We start from the raw sequence: 21,927 nt of genomic DNA, 5'->3' as shown, positions 1-21,927 counted from the left end.
TGTTTATTTTACTGATGGTCACTTCATAAATTATTTGTGATTTAGTTTAGAAATCATTTTTTCCAATAAATTTTTTTAAATTAAAAAACCGATTTGTGAATTTTAATTAAATTTTTTGTATTTAAGGTAAAAGCCCCTATACCTGCTCACCTTTTATTGGAGTGAGATTAAATCACTCAATATAAATTAATAAATAAAATGAAAAACCATATTTTCTTTTATAGTTATGTTTTGAAGTTTCGAGTATTAGAATAAAATTTAAGTTTGAAGAATAATGTTGATAATTAATTATTATTAATTTTTAAAATAAGGTCCTTGAGTGTACCCATAGTCGCTCACTAAAAGTTGTGATGTACTATTACTCGATCAACACATGGCCCTATAGTCGCTCAAAGACAATATCAATTAAACTATGATAAGTTTATTGATTTGGACAAATAATTTATAAATTATACTACTTTATTCTTTCATAATATAAAATTTCATAAATTTTAAAAATGTATTTAATAAGATATATTTATAACAACGTTCAGAAAATTTAATGTAGCCTAAATTTAATCTAACGAATGAACGTTTAAGTAAAAAATGCCCGGCTGAGCGCGATTTTGAAAACAGTCACTTAATTTAAATTTATAATCTATTATAAAATAATTTGATACATCATATTTTAATATATTTAGATTCACAAATAATTATTTATCAATAATAATATTTTTAGTTGTAATTTTTTTTTATAAAAATTATAAAAAAACGCCTTAAACAGTTAAAGTGAGCGACTAATGGTACTGAGCGGGTATAGGGGTTTTTACCTTATGTGATAGTTAATTAAAAATAAAGTTTTTGAATCTTGAAAAGTAGGTTCTGGGATCTTCACAACAACAAGTCTTTGAAAAATCTCCGGGCATCCCCTCCGAGTGTTGACTGGTTACTTTTTTTTTTCATTCTAGCTTCAAATATTCATTCCACGAAGGTTTTAAAGTTCTTCCAAAGTTAGATAACAGAAAAATTCTCATTGGCCCTACAACCTTCACATGAATATATATATAATTATAATTACACACTTAAATATTTTTAAAAATTAATCCTTTATGCACATATGACATAAAATTCTGTATCTTACAAATATAGCGGCTTTCAATGCTCATTTTTCATTATATTTAATCTTGTGCTATATGTAAAAAATGTAGACAGCTAATTGCTTAATAATACTTTGCGATCAGTACGTAATTGCTATCATATTCTGCCGCCATTTTATTTTGATTTTGGTTTTTAATTTTTCTCCCATTTCTAATAAGTTGTTTTTCGAATATCTAAATTTACCGCGCAAGTAATAAGAATAATTGGGGGCCAGAGCCATTGTCCAAAAGATATTCGTTCGATGCGAAATCTCTGAGATGCGACAAGTTGTCGAGTAAACAATCTCGTCGAAAACAACTATCTATGACTAAACCAAAAGTTTAAAACTTCAAATCTGTAACAGTATAAATTTACGAAACAGAAAATTATCGAAAGAAAATTGTAAAATATAAATCACATCGAAATATGATTTACATAAAATAATTAGTATTAGAATAATAAATACTTGAATTGAAATAAATGAAAACATTCATTGTCATCGAAACAGAGTATATATAAAGTTCTATTATCTACAGATCGATTAAGTTCTACATTACCAACTTCCGTGGACAGTCAATAACACCAAAAACTATAATACCGACGACAGTTAATTGTACTCTTTATTGTTAGCAAAAAACAAAATCTGTTTTGAAAACAGATTGCTGTAATTAAAAAAGAACTAATTAATTAAATTTGTAAATTAATTGTGTAAGTTTATTTTAAATTAATAATTTAAAGATAAACCCTGGTACACTGTAAATACATTTTTTTTCTGTTTTTTTTTTTTTAGTTGCGATTTCATGTGTTTTAAAAAATAATATCATATATCTAACCATCTCTTCACATACAAATGTGCACTGAGTGTGCCAATACCTTATTTTAATTCAACTAACTATGTTTTCAAGTTTATTATTTAATTTCCATTTTTTAATTATGTGTAATTATAAGCACGAACATTTGGTCTTGAAAAATGTTTACATAAAAGAATTTTTATAATAATTTTCTAATGTTCAATTTTTTTATGTATCTGATTTATTGAGAAAAAAAAATATCTACAGAATTTTGTATTGATCATTTCTTATGCGATAGAAATTGTTATAATAAAAATTATCTTCTCTATAAATCTAATTGAATTTTTTCATTATTTAAACAAATCAATTAGTTAGATATATGATATTATTTTAAAACACATGAAATCGCAACAAAAAAAAAAAAAACAAAAAAAAATGTATTTACAGTTTACCAGGGTTTATCTTTAAATTATTAATTTAAAATAAACTTACACAATTAATTTACAAATTTAATTAATTAGTTCTTTTTTAATTACAGCAATCTGTTTTCAAAACAGATTTTGTTTTTTGCTAACAATAAAGAGTACAATTAACTGTCGTCGGTATTATAGTTTTTGGTATTATTGACTGTCCACGGAAGTTGGTAATGTAGAACTTAATCGATCTGTAGATAATAGAACTTTATATATACTCTGTTTCGATGACAATGAATGTTTTCATTTATTTCAATTCAAGTATTTATTATTCTAATACTAATTATTTTATGTAAATCATATTTCGATGTGATTTATATTTTACAATTTTCTTTCGATAATTTTCTGTTTCGTAAATTTATACTGTTACAGATTTGAAGTTTTAAACTTTTGGTTTAGTCATAGATAGTTCTTTTCGACGAGATTGTTTACTCGACAACTTGTCGCATCTCGGAGATTTCGCATCGAACGAATATCTTTTGGACAATGGCTCTGGCCCCCGAATAATTCATAAATTATTAGTGAAAATAAAAAATTTCGCGCCAAGATGGCGCTACTGCGTGTCACTGTTCAACGTTCAGTTCAAATGTTTGCTAAAGTGGGGGCGGTCGAATGTTTACAAAATCGATTGCTATGTATCGACTGGCGGTCGAATAGCGGCAGTCAGTATCATCAATGGCAGTAGTGGTCCAGATCTTTTACGTTTGAATTAAAATACAGTATTGCAGTTAAGTCGTGTAAAATTGTGCAGTGATTGTAAAATTTATCTTTTATTAATTTAAATTGTGAAAAGTGTCTATAGTGTAGTTAAGTGTTGAGTGTTCAGTACTAGTGTAAAGTGTCAAGTGATCAGTGCTAGTGTAAAGTGTTGCGAATGGCTGATGCTGATAATTTCCAAGTTCCTGAGCAAAATCATCTGGCATCGTCTGGTGGGAAATAGCAGTTAAGTGACGTTTTTTAGCTGGGATACACTTGGAGCAATTTAATTTAAATCTCTAAGTGTATTAGGATACCCTTCTGCATATTATTTCCCCACCAAGGTTTGTTCAAACACTTGCGTGTTTTTTTTTTATTTTTTAAATATTTTTCTATCATATTTTGCCGCCATTTTACTTTGACGTACGATTGTTAGTTTTCTCCAATTTCTAATAATTGATTTTCCAAACATTTAATAAAGGAAACATGTAAGTAGTAATTATTTTAAAAATAATTACAATAAGTACCATAAGTATTCATGGTTGTAGGGGTTGTGGGTACTCGTTCCAGAAGATTATCGATTTCCTACATCTTGTCAATATATATAATAATAAAAAACTTCTTATAATTGCAATTAAAAACCTTTAAAAAATATTTTTGCACATATTGGAAAATTTTATTTCACTAACAAAAGTAAGTCATTTGTAAAGTTTACATAAATGTCTGATATCTGCTTCTTTCATAATCATAATAGGGTAGAAGTACCATTTGTGGCCACTGCTCCATTTTTAGACATTTAATACTTTATTTTAAGTAATGAAAACGTATTTAAAAAAAATTTTCATTGCAATAGTGTGATACAAATATATTCAAACACATTTCAAAAAATTAAATGTTTTTGTGTATTTTACAAATTATTTTATTCAAAATTTCTAAGTGGCCAAAAACGGTACTTCTATTATACCCTATGTCTCAACAAAAAATACTCTTGTCATTTCAACGTATTTTTAAAAAAGTCAACTGTAGTCTGATTTTTTTTTATCACTTGCAAAAAAGTTCTGCTTTTTTCTTTGTATTCCATCGGAATTTGTCTCGAACAAGACTTCCGATATTAAAGACTAATTATATTTTTTTAAATTTATTTATTATACTAGGAAAGGATTATAATGAATTAAAATATATAAATAAAAACAATTGTTTTTAATTTCCGAAATTTATTAACAGTATTATATATATATATCAATTATGCAGTAGTCATTTTTTCTATATTCGTTTACAATAAAAATTTAAACTTTTAATTTACGTCAATCATTAATTTTTTTTCTGTCTAGTTTAAACATAAAATTTTATCGATTTTACATACTGTAATTGCTAAAATATATCCACTCAACATAACATAATATATATACTTATTCCTATATAACATTACTTTACCATTAATATTTATAAATTTTCATATTTTTTATTTTAATTAATAAATCTTTATAGATTATTTCCATAACTTTAGATAGTTAAAATAATATCCTCGCTATATAATAACTATTTCATTTGTATATCTCGTAATCAGATCTTTGTAGTTAAAAAAATTCAAATTACATTTGTCATTATTCATTAATAATTGATATCATTTTTTTTTACGAATCTATAATATTGCCACATTGTATCCTGCACTCACTTTCCACAATGGTACGCGCTACTATTTATTATAATTATAATCAGTGAACAATATAATTATAATTATATTGCTCAATGATGTAACTAATAATAATAATAATAATAATAATAATTATCAATACGATAATCGACTATTAACATATTTAACATCAGTATTAATAACCGACATACGAGAATCATTAACGAAATTGCCCATTAATTATTTATATAAATTTAAGATGTTACTTTATTATATATCTATTTATATATAAATATATTTATATAAATTTTTCTTATTAATTAACATTACAAGTAATAATAAACTTTATTATTATTATTGCTTAAATTTATTAAACCAAACAGAATTATATTCTACGATTTGGCTTAATTATTAACATAATATTATGATGACAATTATTTATTGATGTACAATTCAATTTATTTATATACTTATATCATTAATATTAAGTAAAAATTATCAAGGACACTTTTCAGATCTGCTTTATATAAATTTATTGTTTTTCTTATATATATTAAATAAAAGTGCTGTTACTTTATTATGAAAAATTTTTTTTTTCAAATTTTTTGTTTGAATTTACAAGCAGATATTTTTTATAAATATATATTATATATACCAAACATTGTTTTAAGTAGATTGCAGAACACTTGTTTGTTCACGATACTTATATATTATTTAAATAATAATTATAGTAGTAATTTATTTATTAATTAAATCAAATGTTGTTATATACAGGCAACACGAGTTACAATTCAAATCATGCCTAAAAGTTTCAGTTATATAAATTATATATAATAGTATTTCGTTAATTCAACGTAATGGGCACATGATTTTACTTGTTTTTTTTTTTTTGTTATTATTAATCATAATTAAACGTATAAATATAATTCTTATAATAATATATATGGCAGATCTAAAAAATAAACGAAAATATAATTTAATATTTTTCATTCTTTGTTTTACACACATATATATATATATTTATATGTATGTAATGAATTAATGATAATAATCATTTAGTAAATCTCTCATACAAGCTCTCATACATTCATTTCTTATATTCGTTTAGTATATATGTATATATATGATACTAAAGGTAACAGACATCCTACAATTTTGATGTATTGCTATCGCCGACATTAATCGATGTGAGATAGAAATATTGGAAGAGAATAAATCCTCAATATTTAATCATTTTTATAAAAAAACGTCTATAAATAAACAATTTCTATTGAAATTAATATTTCCCAAAATCACATTCAATTGCATAATAATACAATTTTTAATTGTATAGGGTAGAAGTACCATTTGTGGCCAGTGCTCCATTTTTGGACATTTAATACTTTATTTTAAATAATGAAAACGTATTAAAAAAAAATTTCATTGCAATAGTGTGATAAAAATATCTTCAAACACATTTACAAAACAATTATGTTGCTGCGTATTTTACAAATTATTTTATTCAAAATTTCTAAGTGGCCAAAAACGGTACTTCTACCCTATATCTGATTGTAATTAATAATTATGAATGTAGCAGACATTTGAAAATTATTATAATTTTTTTATAAAGGGATGTAATATAAATCGAATAGTTTATAGAAATAACAAATATATGTATGCTGCTATCCAAGTACTATTTCTAAGCCTGACAGGCTAAAATAAAAGAAAAATATATATATATATAAATCGAATAAAAAAAATGCATTATTTATAATTTATATAAATAAATTTTTGAAATTTTTATAGACGCATTTTAAATTTTTTTCCTCAAAGGATTTAATTTTTTTATTTAAAATAAAAAAATGATTAATGTTCACTACTTTCAGTATCATATATACGGATGTACTCTAATAAATTTATGATTAATAATTCTCGTATTGCAATAAATGATAACAACAGATTGATTTTTTGCTCGCAATAATAAGCAATTAAAATGAAATCGTGATGATAACTGTCATAAATACTAACAACAGATCTTTCCTCTTATATTTATTGTTCATTTTATTCAATTATTATAATAAATGTCGAAATTTATTTATTTTATAAAACACTTCACAAAACGTACATCGAATTTTACACGATAATTTATTTAATTATTTATTTATCTATTAAATTATGACAGATAATTCCACTAGATTTTTAAAAGACAAAACTAATCAAAGAATGTCATTTATATTTAAATTAATAATAATAAATGATTGAATAAAATAAACGTCTAAATATAATTACAATAACAAAATTATTGAGAGAAAACTCAAGTGAAAGAAAGTGGATATTTCTTTATGAGTTTTTAAACAATATTGCACTTTTTACCTCAGCCATATTGCTGATCTATCCTCAAATAGATTTATTGACAAATAGATTTTATATTTCATTAGATAATTATTTTAATTATAGTTACGATAATTATAATATTAATGAATTAATAAAAATAGCACTGGCTAATTTTATTAATACCTCTCTTAATCGTCTTTGTAATTTATATACGCAAAAATTGGTAATATATTTATTATCTATATAAAACTTATTTATGTGTAAATATTATATATTTATATATATATCGCCTCACTAATTCCAAAAGGACATATTTTTATATGCACATCTGGTTTTGGTCACTAAGTTTAAAACCCAAGGGGCGCAAATTTTTTTTTTAATTACTAATCATTTTGTAAACTTATTCTAAAGCTCAAATTTTTTTTTAAATTTTCAGTTATAAAATAAGTCTACAAAAAAAGATCCTGAAATTAGCAGATGTGTAATAATTTTTGGATTTTTTTCAGACGATAAACCATAAAAAAAAAAAATATTTGAAAAAATTGCACCTGTAGTTTTTAAAATTTTCTACATGTGCATATTTTTATTTTATTTTTTTGCAATTGATTTGTTGAAAAACAAAAATTCAAAAATTGTTTAATGTCTGCTAACTTATGATTATAAGTTAGCAGACAATTAAAAATTTTTTAATTTTTTTTTCAACAAATCAATTGCAAAAAAATAAAATAAAAATATGCACATGTAGAAAATAAAAAAAAAAACTATAAGTGCAATTTTTTCAAATATTTTTTTTTATAATTCATCGTTTTGAAATAAATCAAAAAATTATTAGACGTCGGCTAACTTCAGTATCATTACAAAAAGATTGGTAATGAAAAAAAAATTATACACTTTTTTGGCTTTAGTCGCTAAGTTTAAAACCCAAAGGGAGAATAATTTTTTTTAATTCCTAATCATATCGTCAACTTACTTAAAGCTCAAAATTTTTGGCTCTAAAATAAGTCTCCAAAAAATTGGCATGAAAAAAAAAATTATACGCCTTTTGGCTTTAGAAAATTTCCTGAACCCAAAAGGGCGTAAAAAAATATGTCCCTTTGTAATTAGTAACGCAATATATAAATATATATAAAGAAAAAATATAAGAAAAAGATATTGTAGACGCCATATACCCAGTTGAAGTGTAGCTTATCCACATCAAGACTTGAATGGTATGAAGATTATGAACTCGAGCCGATTTAAAAGTTGTACTTCTTGACGTAATTATATTTTCAATTATTGTTAATATTTAAACAAATTATTAACTTGCTGCCATTTTTTATTTATATATAAGTACTCTAGGTCGCATTTACACGACCTAATGATTTCAATATGATTCTGATAATTCGGAGCCAAATAATTAATTGGTACCAAAAAAATAATGAATATTAAATTTATATGCATTATTTTTTTTTTTAAATTTAAATTATTGATTGATTGATTGATCTACTGAATAAGTTTTAATCAATAAAATCATATATATATGTTTGATTAAAAATATATAAATTATCTTTAGGAGACAGGATGGATAAGCTTGAACGAAGAGGGCTGGTGACGCGTGGACGGCGAATACTCTCAGCTGGGTGGCGAACCATTACGCGGATGCTGTGTCCAGAGTCCAGGTGTTAGCACGGGGCGAGTGGATTCCATTGTTAGCACTCCAAGCCTACAGGCCATCGACAACCAGGGTTAACAAGAAAGAAAAAAAAAGAAAAAAAAACAGTATTGTTAGTAAATTATGATTTTATTGAAACTATTAAATATTAATATTATTGTTTATTAATTTATTAATTAAGTATTAATATTTTATTTAATATTATTATCACTTTGTCTAATAGCTTGACAGCTTGAAAAGGAATCGAGTTAATGAGAAGCAATGATTTGTAACATAAATGCTTATGGACAAGATTTTTTTTTTTTTTTAAATTAATTAATTAACAATTAAATAAATTTGTACTTTTATAAAAATGCATTGCTTTACACTATTTAATTATTAATTAGTGTGAAGCAATTTATTTATATTTAAATATTTATAAATAAAAATAATGAAAATTTAATATTTTTTAAAATAATTAATTATTATTAATAATAAGACCTGCATTAGTTACTTGTGTTTAGCAGGATTTAATAAACACAATGAACAGTAATTGATAAAAAAAAAATTTGATTATGGCTCGTGTACCCTCCCCGCGCATAGGACAGGCAAAGAGACTAAAGAATATCTAGGCTTAGTTAGTTAATAAAAAAAAAATCTATTATTATTATTTATAAAAATGATTAATTAATGATATAATTGAGAAAAAAATAGTAAAATAAATAGTGTCATTCGTGAATATTAGATTTATAATAATAGACTTATCTATGAGCTGCATCCAGCTCACAAATGGATGCATTACGCGATATTATTCAGTTTTTATAAATTTACATAAAAAATTATTTTTTTTAAAATTAATAAGAAGTGATTTTAATTGAGACATTGTTATTTATTGAGTTATTTATAGTTCCGAATATTAAATAATTAATAATTTTATTATATATGTTAACCACCGAATTATCCACCGATTTTAGAGGCAGCTTGGGTGTGCACCTGCCACCAACATAGCAGTGCTATATAAGTGACATATTATTATTGTTTAATTAGACATTAATTTAAAAATTGTTATTACCTACAGCACATATTATTAATTAAAATATTAATTGAAATTATTAAGATGATAAATACCATCAGCAAGCGGTTGAAAAAGGCTTTCATAAGACACGTGCCATGTAGGACAGATTTATTATTATTATTATCATGTATTATAATTCAAGTTCCAGGCATTTAGAAGCGTAATTTTATAATTATTTATTAATAATAACATTGTTTTTTAATGAGAAAAAAATTATTAATAGTTAGTGTCAACTTGGCCATGTGGAGCATTTGTTTGTTAGTGTAAATAAATAAATTTATTAATTATTATATATATATTATATTAATAAATATTAACATAAAGATGGTGCTTTGTGCAGTTAACTAATTTATTTAAGATTAATTTATATATAAATATATGTGATCTATGAATGATAATTACTTGCGTCTATGATTATTTAAGGAAGTAAATGAATAATTATTAATAATTTATAATTTGTTAGTATAATACGTTAATTAGGATGGGACGCCAGCTTTTAACAACAGCATCAAACAGCTAAAAAAAATTTTTCTTTTTCATTAAACCTTTCACTCTTCATCAATTAATCATTAATTTGATTAATTATTTTTACAACTAAATTATTTATTTATTAAATTCTAAAAATTTTTGCACTATAAAGTGAAAGCAAAAATTTTCTTAGTGATAAAAAAATTATTGTCAAAAAATTTTTTACAGGCATAAGAAAATTTTTTCTTTTCAATTTCAAGTGCAAAATTTTTTTTTCCGTGTAGTAGAGAATATTAAATTAATTTAAAATTTTTATTTAATGTACAATTCTGATTGTTAGATATATATATATATATATATATTTGTGTAAATAAATCAATAGTGGTAATACATACATGATTAATTGATAAATAAATAAAATGGTTGATCAAGTAAAAAGAAAACATTCGCGTCACACCACGTAACCATCCCTCTTAAATCTGTTTTATAAAAAACATTTTTTTTTTTTTTTTTTTTACTAATGTATTCAAAATAATTCTTCATCATTAAGTATTTTTATTTCATATAAATATTTATTCAAATATAATAATCATATAATTATAATAATAATAATAATCAATAATGGTAAAATATTATTATGTATATAAATTTATATATATATACAAATTAAAATAATGGAAGGGCAATAAGTGTTCCACAGGCACAAGTTGCCAAATAATAATTAATAAAAATAATAATGATAACAAAAAATGCAAAATAATATTAAAGATATCCTGGAAAATTTATTATTTTTTAAATCTTAAAATAATAAGCACCAAATAAATATTATGTTCTGCCTTTTTTTTATACACTGCCCAAAATAATTTAATTGTTGGTAAATAAATAGTATAATTTAAAATTTAAATAAAATATCTAAAACAATAATTTTTTGTTGAATTAATGGGCAGTGTTGGATCATTTAGTGGGGGAGGTGCGCACCCACACGCAAAATAATCCTCGTGACAACCTTTTGTGTATATAATAATAATAATAATAATAATAATAATATAATTTTATTATTTTTAATAAACGTTTTCGTCTTACGGTGGCGGTAAAAAAACAAAAGCTAATAATCGAATGACCTCTTCTCATACATCCTAATTAATTATTCAAATAATAATAATTAATTGATAAATAAAAATGAATTGCTTAGACCTAGGAGCGGGGAGTTGCGCCAAAGTACGATAAATAAAAAAAAATCTTGTGTTGTTAAATATTTATCATTTTCATAGTAAAGATCACTAGTATTCTCAAGTTTAAAACACCTTCTTATAAATTTAGCTTTCCCAATGTATGACTTAAAAAAACTTATCATTGTATCTTCTCAATCTACAACATTATTTAAATAGCTATAGTTTTATCGAGAAGACTCAATGGTTTGAGTTATCGCGAGCAATAAAACAAAAATATATGTTTTTATATAATTTTTTGTTAATAACGTAATACTGCTGGCAACCGACTCCCGGACGTTATCAACCATAGAGGAAGCTGTCCTTAATTGTTTTTTTTTTTAAATTAAAAACTGACAGCGACAGGTACACAAACGTAGTCCAAACTCTTTTTAGTTTAATTACATGGAAATAATTTAAAAAAAAAAAAAAAAAAAAAATAGAAACAATAATAATTATAATATTTCTCACGCTTGTAAATTATTTACTATGAGCATTACGTAAAATTTTTTTTGTGTGAAATTTTATTGCCAACAAAAAAAATATTTTAAAAGAGTGTTCGAAGTCAATAATTAAGTGTGAGAATTTTAAGTGTTTCAGAATATCAAGTGACTCATTTAAGTATTTTAAAAAAATTTTTACACAACTATTTTATCAGTGCGAGTGAGGACTATCTCATACATTGGTTAAGCGAGTATGAAAAAAAAAATAGTAATCATATATATATGTATATATATTATATAATCTATTATCTATTGTATAAACATAGTAACATATTATAATGTATAGGCTTGTGCAAAACTAACCTTTCCCGCGGTAGGCGCGACTCTGTGCTCAGTATTCACGAGAGAGCGCCTGCCCTTTGATAAGGGTGCTCGCGAATTTGACCAAGGTGCCTACGCTGCTTTGCAGCGGCTGCTGCACCTGTTCCCAACATACAACATCGTCAGTAATTTTACACGCATTATATATGGCCTTTTATTTATTATTTTGTCCATTGCTGGTCGGTAGAGCCGCAATCATGCACTGGATAAACTAAATCCTCTTTATTTATCATAATTAATAATAATTATTATTATTATCATTATTATGATTTTTTTTTAAATTAAATTTATTATGCTTGTGGATTATCGCTAATTGCAAGAAATAATTATTTTTTAAAATAATAACTGTAATTATTCTCTTGCAGTTCGCTGATAGCTAGAATACTAACACTCATAATCTTAGAAGCGATACTTTTATAATTAACAACTTAAATTTTTGTTTGAATACTGGAATTTTAAAAAAATGGTAATTGTTAAATATATTAATAAATAGTATATGCTGTAGTTTGATATCGCTTAGAAAATATGAGTGATAGAAAAATAAAAAAACAATTTATTAAGTCAACAAAATATTTTTAAAAAGTTATAAATATAAAAATCTATATAAGTAGTGTGATGTTTAAATAAAAAAAAAATATCTGCTGCATATTGCGGTCTCACTTATATTTATGTAAAGTATATGGCTAAAAAAAAAGATAAAACGTTTGAAATGTCTCCTATATATTTTGATTCTCAAATGAAATCAGGTAATTCATAGTACGCAAACTTAATTTATATAAATATATATGTATATAACCAGCCATTTACACTCATACGTAACAATAAGTATTAAAATAAATTTTCTATATCCTGCACTATAACTTCAGTAATATAAATACGTATATATGTATACATACATATATACATATATATATACTTATTTGATTTTTATATTTATTACCATAAATTACTGACGTTAACTTGAATTATAAAAAATAAAATTAAATATATCTATAAAATAATTTACATATATATCTTGCGTGATAACGGTACATATTTATATATTATAAATATATATATTTGATTTTTATTTATATACCGTCAAAGACTAATGATTAAAAAAAAATCTGGTCTAATGAGTATCATCAATAATTTGTCGCTTGCTCATATTTTTTGTTTATTAAATATACGCTATAATTTCAACTAAAAAAAGAAAAAAATATCGACGTGAGCGTAAACTAATCAAGTCTTTCGGATTATTTTCACAAGATATCATCTTCAACGTCTAGTTTTCGTATCGATACATCATATATATATAAACACCTACAAGTATGTGCTAGAACCACACGCAAAAAAATAAATGATAAATTTTATTCGGATTTTCAATTGATTTTAATTGTTTGAACAATAAACCCACATCAAAGAAGGTAATTCATAAATAATATAATATTGAAAGCGAAAAAGTATAAGAATGATTCTCTAAAATATATTGATATGAAAAAAAAATAGTCACTCTTGGTCTTTAAATTTCATTGTTTGAAATGATAAAATACGTCATCTTGCCATATAGATATAGCCGCGCATCAGTAATACTTTGGGTTAATTCTTTCACATACATTAAAAGCTTACAAACACAAGTAAAATATTATTGTTTCAAACTATAAAAACTGATGCGCTTAAGATATACTTTTTAACAATTTCAAGAAAGTAATAATTATATACCGTACCCTGATTAAACAACTGAATTCGATCGAATTAAACAGAATTAAATTTTTAATTCTTCTTAATTCAGATAAATTCTGTTAATTCGGTACCTAACTAAAAAATGAATTCTGTCTAATTCGGCAGGAAAACCAGAATTTGTCCAAATTAAAACGAATTTAAATAATTCTATTCGGTTTAATTCTGATTAATTCGGAAATAATTCTCCAATTTCTGGTTCTGAATCCGAATTAAACTGAATTTGAAATTTTTAAATCAGTTTTATTCTGTTTAATTCAAATTCAAATTTTCAATTCAGTTGAATTCTGTTTTGTAGAATTCGACGGAATATAACAGAATTACAATTTTTAATTCGGTCGAATTCAATTGTTTAATCAGGGTAGTACATAAAATCAATTGTTAGACATTTAAAATTTTATTTATCATACTGAATATTTTTTTACTTTTTTACTATGAACTTAAATGATCCGAACATCTAATGTTGAAGCTGAAACGTTAAATTATTATAATTTCATTTTTTTATCTACCAAACAGTAATTTCTATTACTTGTAACATGATTTATTTACATACAAACTTGAAATTTCAATATTTAAATTAAGATTATTATAAAATATTCAATAAAACCACGAAATTACTGTTTGAAATGATATTAAATTATGACCACATTCTGAATTTTTAATTATCAATTACTAATTTTTATAATTCATTTTTTTGCGTGCATCAGTCCTCATAATATTAACGCGTTTTTAGTTTTTTGTTTGGTCCCTGGGTATCCTTTATTTATTTATTTATTTTTCCCACCTACACCTATGGTTTGCCTAAAACCCTACGTACAGCCTACCTATCACCGACCGATTTATATATTTATATATATTTTAATTTAATTTATTTATTCATTTAAATACATTTTGTCTCGGTCTCTCGTATCGATTGCGTTAATACTCAAATAAAATCTCGTTAAATTTAACAATTAATATTTTTTAATCGGGATTAATTTAATTAAGAGAGATTATTAATTATTTTGATTAATTTGGTGCCGGCATTTGTATTGTAGTTTTCTTATTAAAAATTATTAGAGCGGACAGCAACGTGGGCAGATAAAGTACAGAGATTTGGTAATTAAAATAATACAAATTAACTGTAATGTTAATTAATTATCGTTGTTGTTATTAGGATTATAAAAAAAAAAAAAAAATTGTAAGGTGTAAGCAAAAACGCGGGGTCAGAGTCAAAGGCGAACCAATAAAGTTAGTCATCGTTGTTACTTTTAAATAAATTACTTATTATTTTTTTTAGTCCACGTGTTAGACTAAACCCGGGGAGTTCTCACTCGAGATTCTAGTTATTACGTTGTAGTGTTAATTCGACGCGTCTTAGAAAAGATAAATTAAAAGAGCTACAAAATCGCGTAAATACAATTAATTAATTAATTAATTTGAAAAAAGGATCAAAAATTTATCAATTAAAAAATAAAAAAAATAGAGAATGAAATAATAAATTAAACTTTAAGCGGAATTTTTGTTTCAAGGCAGGATTAATTTATTTAATTACCTAACGAACATCTTTAGTTTTAATTAGTAACGGAAACGCGAAGATAAACTGTAAATAAAAATCTATAATACTCTAATATATACTCGTAATCTATATATCTCTGTATTTTTTTTTAAAATCTCATTAATAATTAAAACATAAAACTATTTAATGTCTAGCTAACAAAAAAAGTAAATTAAAATAATAAACAATGAATGGCCTTTGATTATTGCATTGAGTAATGCACGAGAATGTGCCACATGACTGGACGCCCCGCTTGTGGATATGTGCGAGGATCCGTTAGAGAGAGTATATTTTCGTTTGGTATGTTATGTTAAAACAACGTACTTACAGTTACGATGTAAGTATGCGGACGCGTATAGTGCTTCTGTGTAGAGATTGCTTAACGGGCTAACGGAATACTTTATACTATTATATCTTACTACATTTACATATATATTTATATATATAAATGTATGTGTCAGAGTGTGTAATGTGCTCTACGCCGGAAGAGCAAATATTATATTATATATATATAAATTTAACTACAATATATTCACAACTATTAACTACTATTAATTCAATTTATACTCATACTTTACTTTCTTTATCCTTAAAATAATTCTGGCTCTATTTATTTTTTTTATTTATTTCCTATCCGTAATTATGCTAGAATGCTAAAAATTGTACGATTGCCTAAAGTATTCTGCTGCCCTCGTACGCACATGGCAACTTCACGATAAAACAAAAAAAAATAAAATAAATAATAAAATAAAACAATTAAAAAAAACTTTGCTCTTTTTTTCGACTAGTATTATCTACATCCTCGCAACAACATTCACGAACACCTGGGTAATGTGTGTACCGAGTGCAATAAAAGTTTATTTATAATTCTTATTGATAATCGAAATAATAATTAGAAATATAATTATTTATTATTAATAATAATAATTATAGTAATAAAAAAAACTAGCGTCTTACGTGTCGTCAAAAATTGACGCTCAAGAGTGAAAAAGAGAGCGAGGGTGTATAAAATCTCTAAAAACAATTACGACGCGACTAGTAAATGACTGATCCAGCTATTTTTGTTCAATCCTACGTACTACGCCTACGTCCTAACGTAAAAGACACAATTAAATTTAATAATATCATTTTAAATTTATTCGTTATTATTTATTCTTTCTTCTTTATCTACTGCTTATCGCTATATGGCCCACTCGTCATCATTATCATCATCATCATCATCATTATCATCATTTCTGTACCGATTTAACTATTATACACAGAAAAAAATGTTATCTTGATTCAAGACAATATTTTTTAAGACAAACGTTTTCGGGAACTGTCAAGATTTTCTTGAGCCAAGAGAATTTGTCTTGGTCAGAGATTTCAGGAAGTCTACGGTTTCCGTAGCGCCGCCAAATGACCGCGAATTCTTGTAGAACTCGATGAAAAAAGACTTTTTTTCAAATATCTATAACTTCTCCAAAAATGCACCAATTCAGACATTTTTTTTTTTCAAAATTTGCGTCTTTAGTACATCCCAGAAAAAAAAAAAATTTAAGACATTAAATTCTATGAAATTTTTCAGTTTTTTTTTAAATCGAATTTTTCTCGAAATCTAACCGAGATATCGAAAAATTTTATTCTCTAAAAAGTATTTTTTCCTCGAGTTCTTTTCCCCGAGATTTCTACTTCATCCGAGGAAATTGCGGTTTTAAAAAAAATTTTTTGACAAGAATATTGACTTTCACTCGATAATTTTTTTTTCTGTGTAGTGATAAAATAAAAATTTATCTATCCTTATTAATTAATGCGCGAGTAATAATCAAACAATGACGATGCCGGTAGTGGATTAATAAAAGCTAGATAAAGAGAAAGAAAAAATAATAATATAATTTAAATTAACATAAGAGTGCAGATAATATTGATTTCTGTTTAAAAAAAAATTTAACCGAGCTCGTGGCCTAGCGTCAGCGAGCAAACAACCCACCAGAATGGTCAGCGTACTCGGTGAGAAGAGGTGATGCTGCCAATGCCGCGTAGTTTGCGTAATCAGCGTAAGGTGTGTAAATTAAACCATGTGGATCACCAGCAGATAATATTGATCCTGGTGGCCCTGAACCATTTAATAGTGAGGCTGCTGTTGTCGGGACGGATATTCTTGGCGATAATATTAACGGAGCACCTAGTGGTGCATTTGGTGATCTCATTTGTGATCCTAAACCAGGAAGAAGACGTTGAGTTTCAGCAGCTGCTGCTGCGACACGTCTCCACTCTTCGTCACACGCTGCAATGTCAAACGCTGAAATTTTAATTATTAGAATGTGTTCTTTGTCTTTTTCATTAGGCTGGATATTATTATTATCAATAATATTATTTTAAATCAATAAACATCAACTGTCTTTCAAGTACACTGGGCATTAGTGTTTTATTTCTTCTTAAAACAACAACAATTTTCAAATAAATTAATCTCCAATAATTATTAACAATTTAAATTACAGTAAATTTTTAAAACATTGGAGGAAAAAAAATTTATAGATTACATGCATAATGATCAAATATATATAGATATATATTTATACTTATGTGTATAATTTATTGGGCTTTCATCAACAGAAGTACTGTTGAAAGTAATGTAATTTAAAAGTTTTTAAAAAAATTAAACGGTTTATGAGCTTGTTTGGGTTCACGTTTCACTGAAGCTGAGCGCAGTATACATCAAAAAGTCTAAAAGTCTAATGTAAGATTAAATTTGATTTAGACGATAGACTTGGCAGCGTACTTGAAGATTGCGTGTACAAGTTAAGCCTGTAAAGCAGCAAAGTCTAGCTAAAAGTACTCTGCATCGAACTCACCGAGGGCATTTTAATGAAATAGAACTGTTTAAGCTATATAGAAAATGTGATTTAGAGTTTCGCGACCGCTTTGGCACTCTTACAACTCACCATGTTGCTGTTAATGAATCCAAATATATTTTTATTTTTATTTATTTATATTTATATTGTCATTTATTATAACGTCATAAATCTTCAGCTAACTAACAGTATAATTCAATTATCGGCGTCTTTGAGAATATTATTAGTACATACGTACGAGGAAGTTGTGTATCGGTAATAAAAATAGAAACAGAAAAAAATACGATTCATTGAACTTTTAAATGATTTTATATGCGGTAACTACTAACGATAATATACTACCGTTGATACAGAGAATCTCTATTGTTTTCTGGGTTTAAAGATGCGCGGTTACGTTTTTATGTCTTGTGTAGATGTATCTACATGGCGCATAGCAGTGGCTCGCGAATAATTTACCATTACATCAAGAGTATCAGTTTCCCATAGTGTCTCTAGTCTATATCTATAAACGTGTAGTTTCCTCGTTATCGCCCGTGTAATCACATTATAGGAACACGAGGTTGGATAAAACACGAGCCAAGTAAAGAGAGAAAGGCTGGCACTAACGGATAATAATATTCTCTTGATATGACAATCGATTTAAGAGAGAAATAGGTGTGTATTTAAGTTATGTCAAGCAAGCTCGTGCGTTTCTCATTGATAAGATCTGTTATACACTTAATTTTATATCGTGAGGCACAGATAATGATAAATATATAAGTATACATTGTCTTTGATTTTGACAATAACTGCAATGTACTGATTTCTATATATATAAAATAGTAGTAATGAATAACTACAAGTAAGATAAACATGTTATGTTGTTAGATGATGTTGCTGTTGTATTGTTGTTTATTAATGCCCAGTGACTTAAGAAAGACATCGATGCGACGTGTCGATGTACCTGCTGCTGCTGCAACTTTTGTATTTGAGTCTCGATAAGTCCCATTTATTATTGCAAGCTCCATCAGTTGTCTCTTCTTTAATTCGTCCTCCCCTTCAGCCTGCTAACAATCGATATTACCGTCAGTATCTAATTTACATATTTATCGAATAATAATTAATATATTTATATTATTTATTTTATCTTTCTCTCAGGATTTTTAATTACACATTAAATATTTAATTGTTCAGACGTATTATTATTTAAAGATTTATTTTAAAATCTATTTATAAATTTCAACTGACAATAAATTTATCGTGTCCTAATTTATTTAATTATCAAATAATATTGTCATCATAAATCTATTTTATTTATTATTAAAAATTAAAAATTTTAATTTATTTATTATGTACTATCAGTTATACTATTATATAAATAAGAACGTGACCTCGTGTCGACTTAAATTATCAAGAGAAAAAAAAATCAGATTGTAAAAATATCACGATTGCATTATTTTTAACTTTTTAAAATGAATTATTTATTAATTTATAATTTATAATTGATAAATATGTTTAGAGAGTGAGTTTTCGAGAGTAAGATTAAGTAAATATTATAAATGTATATAAATAATCAGAACTCTCTCACCACGGGCACTAGAAGCTTTTTAACTTCCTCAACAGCACGGGCAAGTTTAAGTGTCGCACGGTTTTCAGTGTCCTCGACCGTCAGCAACACGTGCAACTCATCCGTCAAGTGTTCCCAGTTTGGCTTGCCTCGATTTTGCTCCTCCTGTTTAATTTATTTACAATTATTTATTTATTATTTTACTTATTTTCTACTTACACACAAAAAAAAAAAGGATTTCTTGGCATAAAAAATGTTTACTCGCCCCAAGAAATTTTTTCAATTATAAATTAAAACCAAAAAATTTTTTTAAGAGAGAAAAAATTTTTTTCAGTCCTAAAAAATTTTTAACTTCCCGCTAAAAAAATTGAAAATTTTCAAAAATTCGCGAAGTTGTTGGTTTCGGTACGATTTTCGAAAATCGAATTTCTAAGAGATCTTGACGTTTTGAGGTTCTAAGAAATTATTCTGACTAATTTCAAGATGATGTCCGAGTGTATGTATGTATGTGTGTATGTACGTTTGTGATCATCTGTAACTTTTGAACAGATGAACCGATTTTGATCGTCAAGGTGTCATTCGACGCGGCTTGTCAATATCTAAAAGCTGTAAAAAATTGAGCTTGATCGGTAGGGTGCGTTCGGAGATATTTCAAAAATAAAATTTTTTCAAAAATGTTTTTTTTTGATAACTTGTAATGCGCTCGATGGATTGATTCCAAAATCTAATCAGCTCTAAAACTTTATGAGCCACGTCGAATGCCACCTCAACTATCAAAATCGGTTCATTCGTTCGAGAGAAACCGTTGTCGAAAGAAATAAAAGAAAATTTTTCTTTTAGTTTTTTTGAAATATCTTAAAAACGACCGGATAAATCAATTCCAAAATCTGATCAGCTTTAGAACTCAATAAAACGCGTCGATTGTTACCTCAATCGTCTCAATCGGTCAATTCTTTTGAGAGATATCGTTGGAGAAAAAATGGTAAAAAACGATTTTTTGTTCGAAAACAACGACGTACAAAAGTATTTACGAGCTCGAGGAGCTTCACAACAATGTTTTCGAGCTCAAGGAGCGAGAAGTTTTAGGGCTGGCCCACAGGGTCAACCGATAGACAGATTTTTTTCTTCAATTCATAATGCAAAATATTTTTCGCGCCAATAAATCCTTCTTTTCTGTGCAAAGATACTCAAATGTCATTTATTTAATGAATAATTTTATTATAAATACATATATAATATAGTATACATATTACATATATTAACAACATAATAATAAAATTTAGCGACTCATTTTTCATAGAAACTGATAAACCAGCAAGGCCATGTAATAAATAAAGTAAATAAAAATTAATCATGCATTGGCTAAGTAAAATATAAACATTAATAAGACAATTATCATAAGTATTGTAAATATAATAATTAATAACACATATATTATAATATTGTGTGTAAATGTATAAAGAATATAAATGCATTATAAATAATTATTATGCTCAATGATTAACAATATGAATTTGCGGTAAACTTATTACATAAAATACTTACAAGAGCTTTCACACGATTGCCATAAGCGCAGCTTGAAAACAATTATTTATATTTTATGCATGTAATATTTTATATTTAATATATATGGTGTTTATTTTATCATTTTTTTTCTTTGTTCACTATATTCTGTTTTGATCGAGATTAAAAATGATGAATGAATTAAAAGTAAAAGTGTATGTGATGAGTGATGGTTAATTTTCAAAAGCAAAAGTATTGCTGCTAATTCTATTACGCATCTTCAAAATTATTACTTTTTTTTTCACCTTCAATCTTAACAATATTGCAGACAAGTAAAAATAAGCAGATGTATATAAATATCTGATTGACGTATGCTTAATTTTTCTTTTAAATTTTAATATTTTTTTTTTCTCGTACGTTCAATATATTCGTATTCAAAGTGATGCAAAACATCTGTCCCTCAAGCGAGATAGGTTTGACGTTGAAAAAGAGGCAATTTGTCTGATTGACAAGACTTATTATAATGATTTGCAAAAGATCGTGCTGCAGTACTCATACATA

The 21,927-nt window shown here is 25.7% G+C and overlaps 1 protein-coding gene across 3 annotated transcripts in view; it reads right to left on the bottom strand.

Moving 5' to 3' along the window:
- Nucleotides 1–7,806: 7,806 nt before the first annotated feature.
- Nucleotides 7,807–21,927, bottom strand: part of LOC130668666 (protein held out wings) — a 46,915-nt gene continuing 32,794 nt past the window's right edge. Inside the window, exons 4-8 of one of the 3 annotated variants that reach the window (XM_057471060.1) lie at nucleotides 19,888–20,028; nucleotides 19,261–19,360; nucleotides 17,453–17,764; nucleotides 12,210–12,327; nucleotides 7,807–8,724 (exon numbers count right to left, since the gene is read on the bottom strand). In XM_057471060.1, coding sequence (XP_057327043.1) covers nucleotides 12,245–12,327; nucleotides 17,453–17,764; nucleotides 19,261–19,360; nucleotides 19,888–20,028 — 636 coding nt within the window. In that variant the 3' untranslated portion in view covers nucleotides 7,807–8,724; nucleotides 12,210–12,244. Of the gene's footprint in view, nucleotides 8,725–11,837; nucleotides 12,328–17,452; nucleotides 17,765–19,260; nucleotides 19,364–19,887; nucleotides 20,029–21,927 lie in introns of those variants that run through there. The other 2 variants (XM_057471058.1, XM_057471059.1) reach the window with 2 other exon arrangements.

This window comes from Microplitis mediator, chromosome 5, assembly GCF_029852145.1.
Source record: "Microplitis mediator isolate UGA2020A chromosome 5, iyMicMedi2.1, whole genome shotgun sequence".
Classification (NCBI taxonomy): Eukaryota; Metazoa; Arthropoda; class Insecta; order Hymenoptera; family Braconidae; genus Microplitis; species Microplitis mediator.
This window is presented reverse-complemented; position numbering and strand designations above follow the sequence as displayed.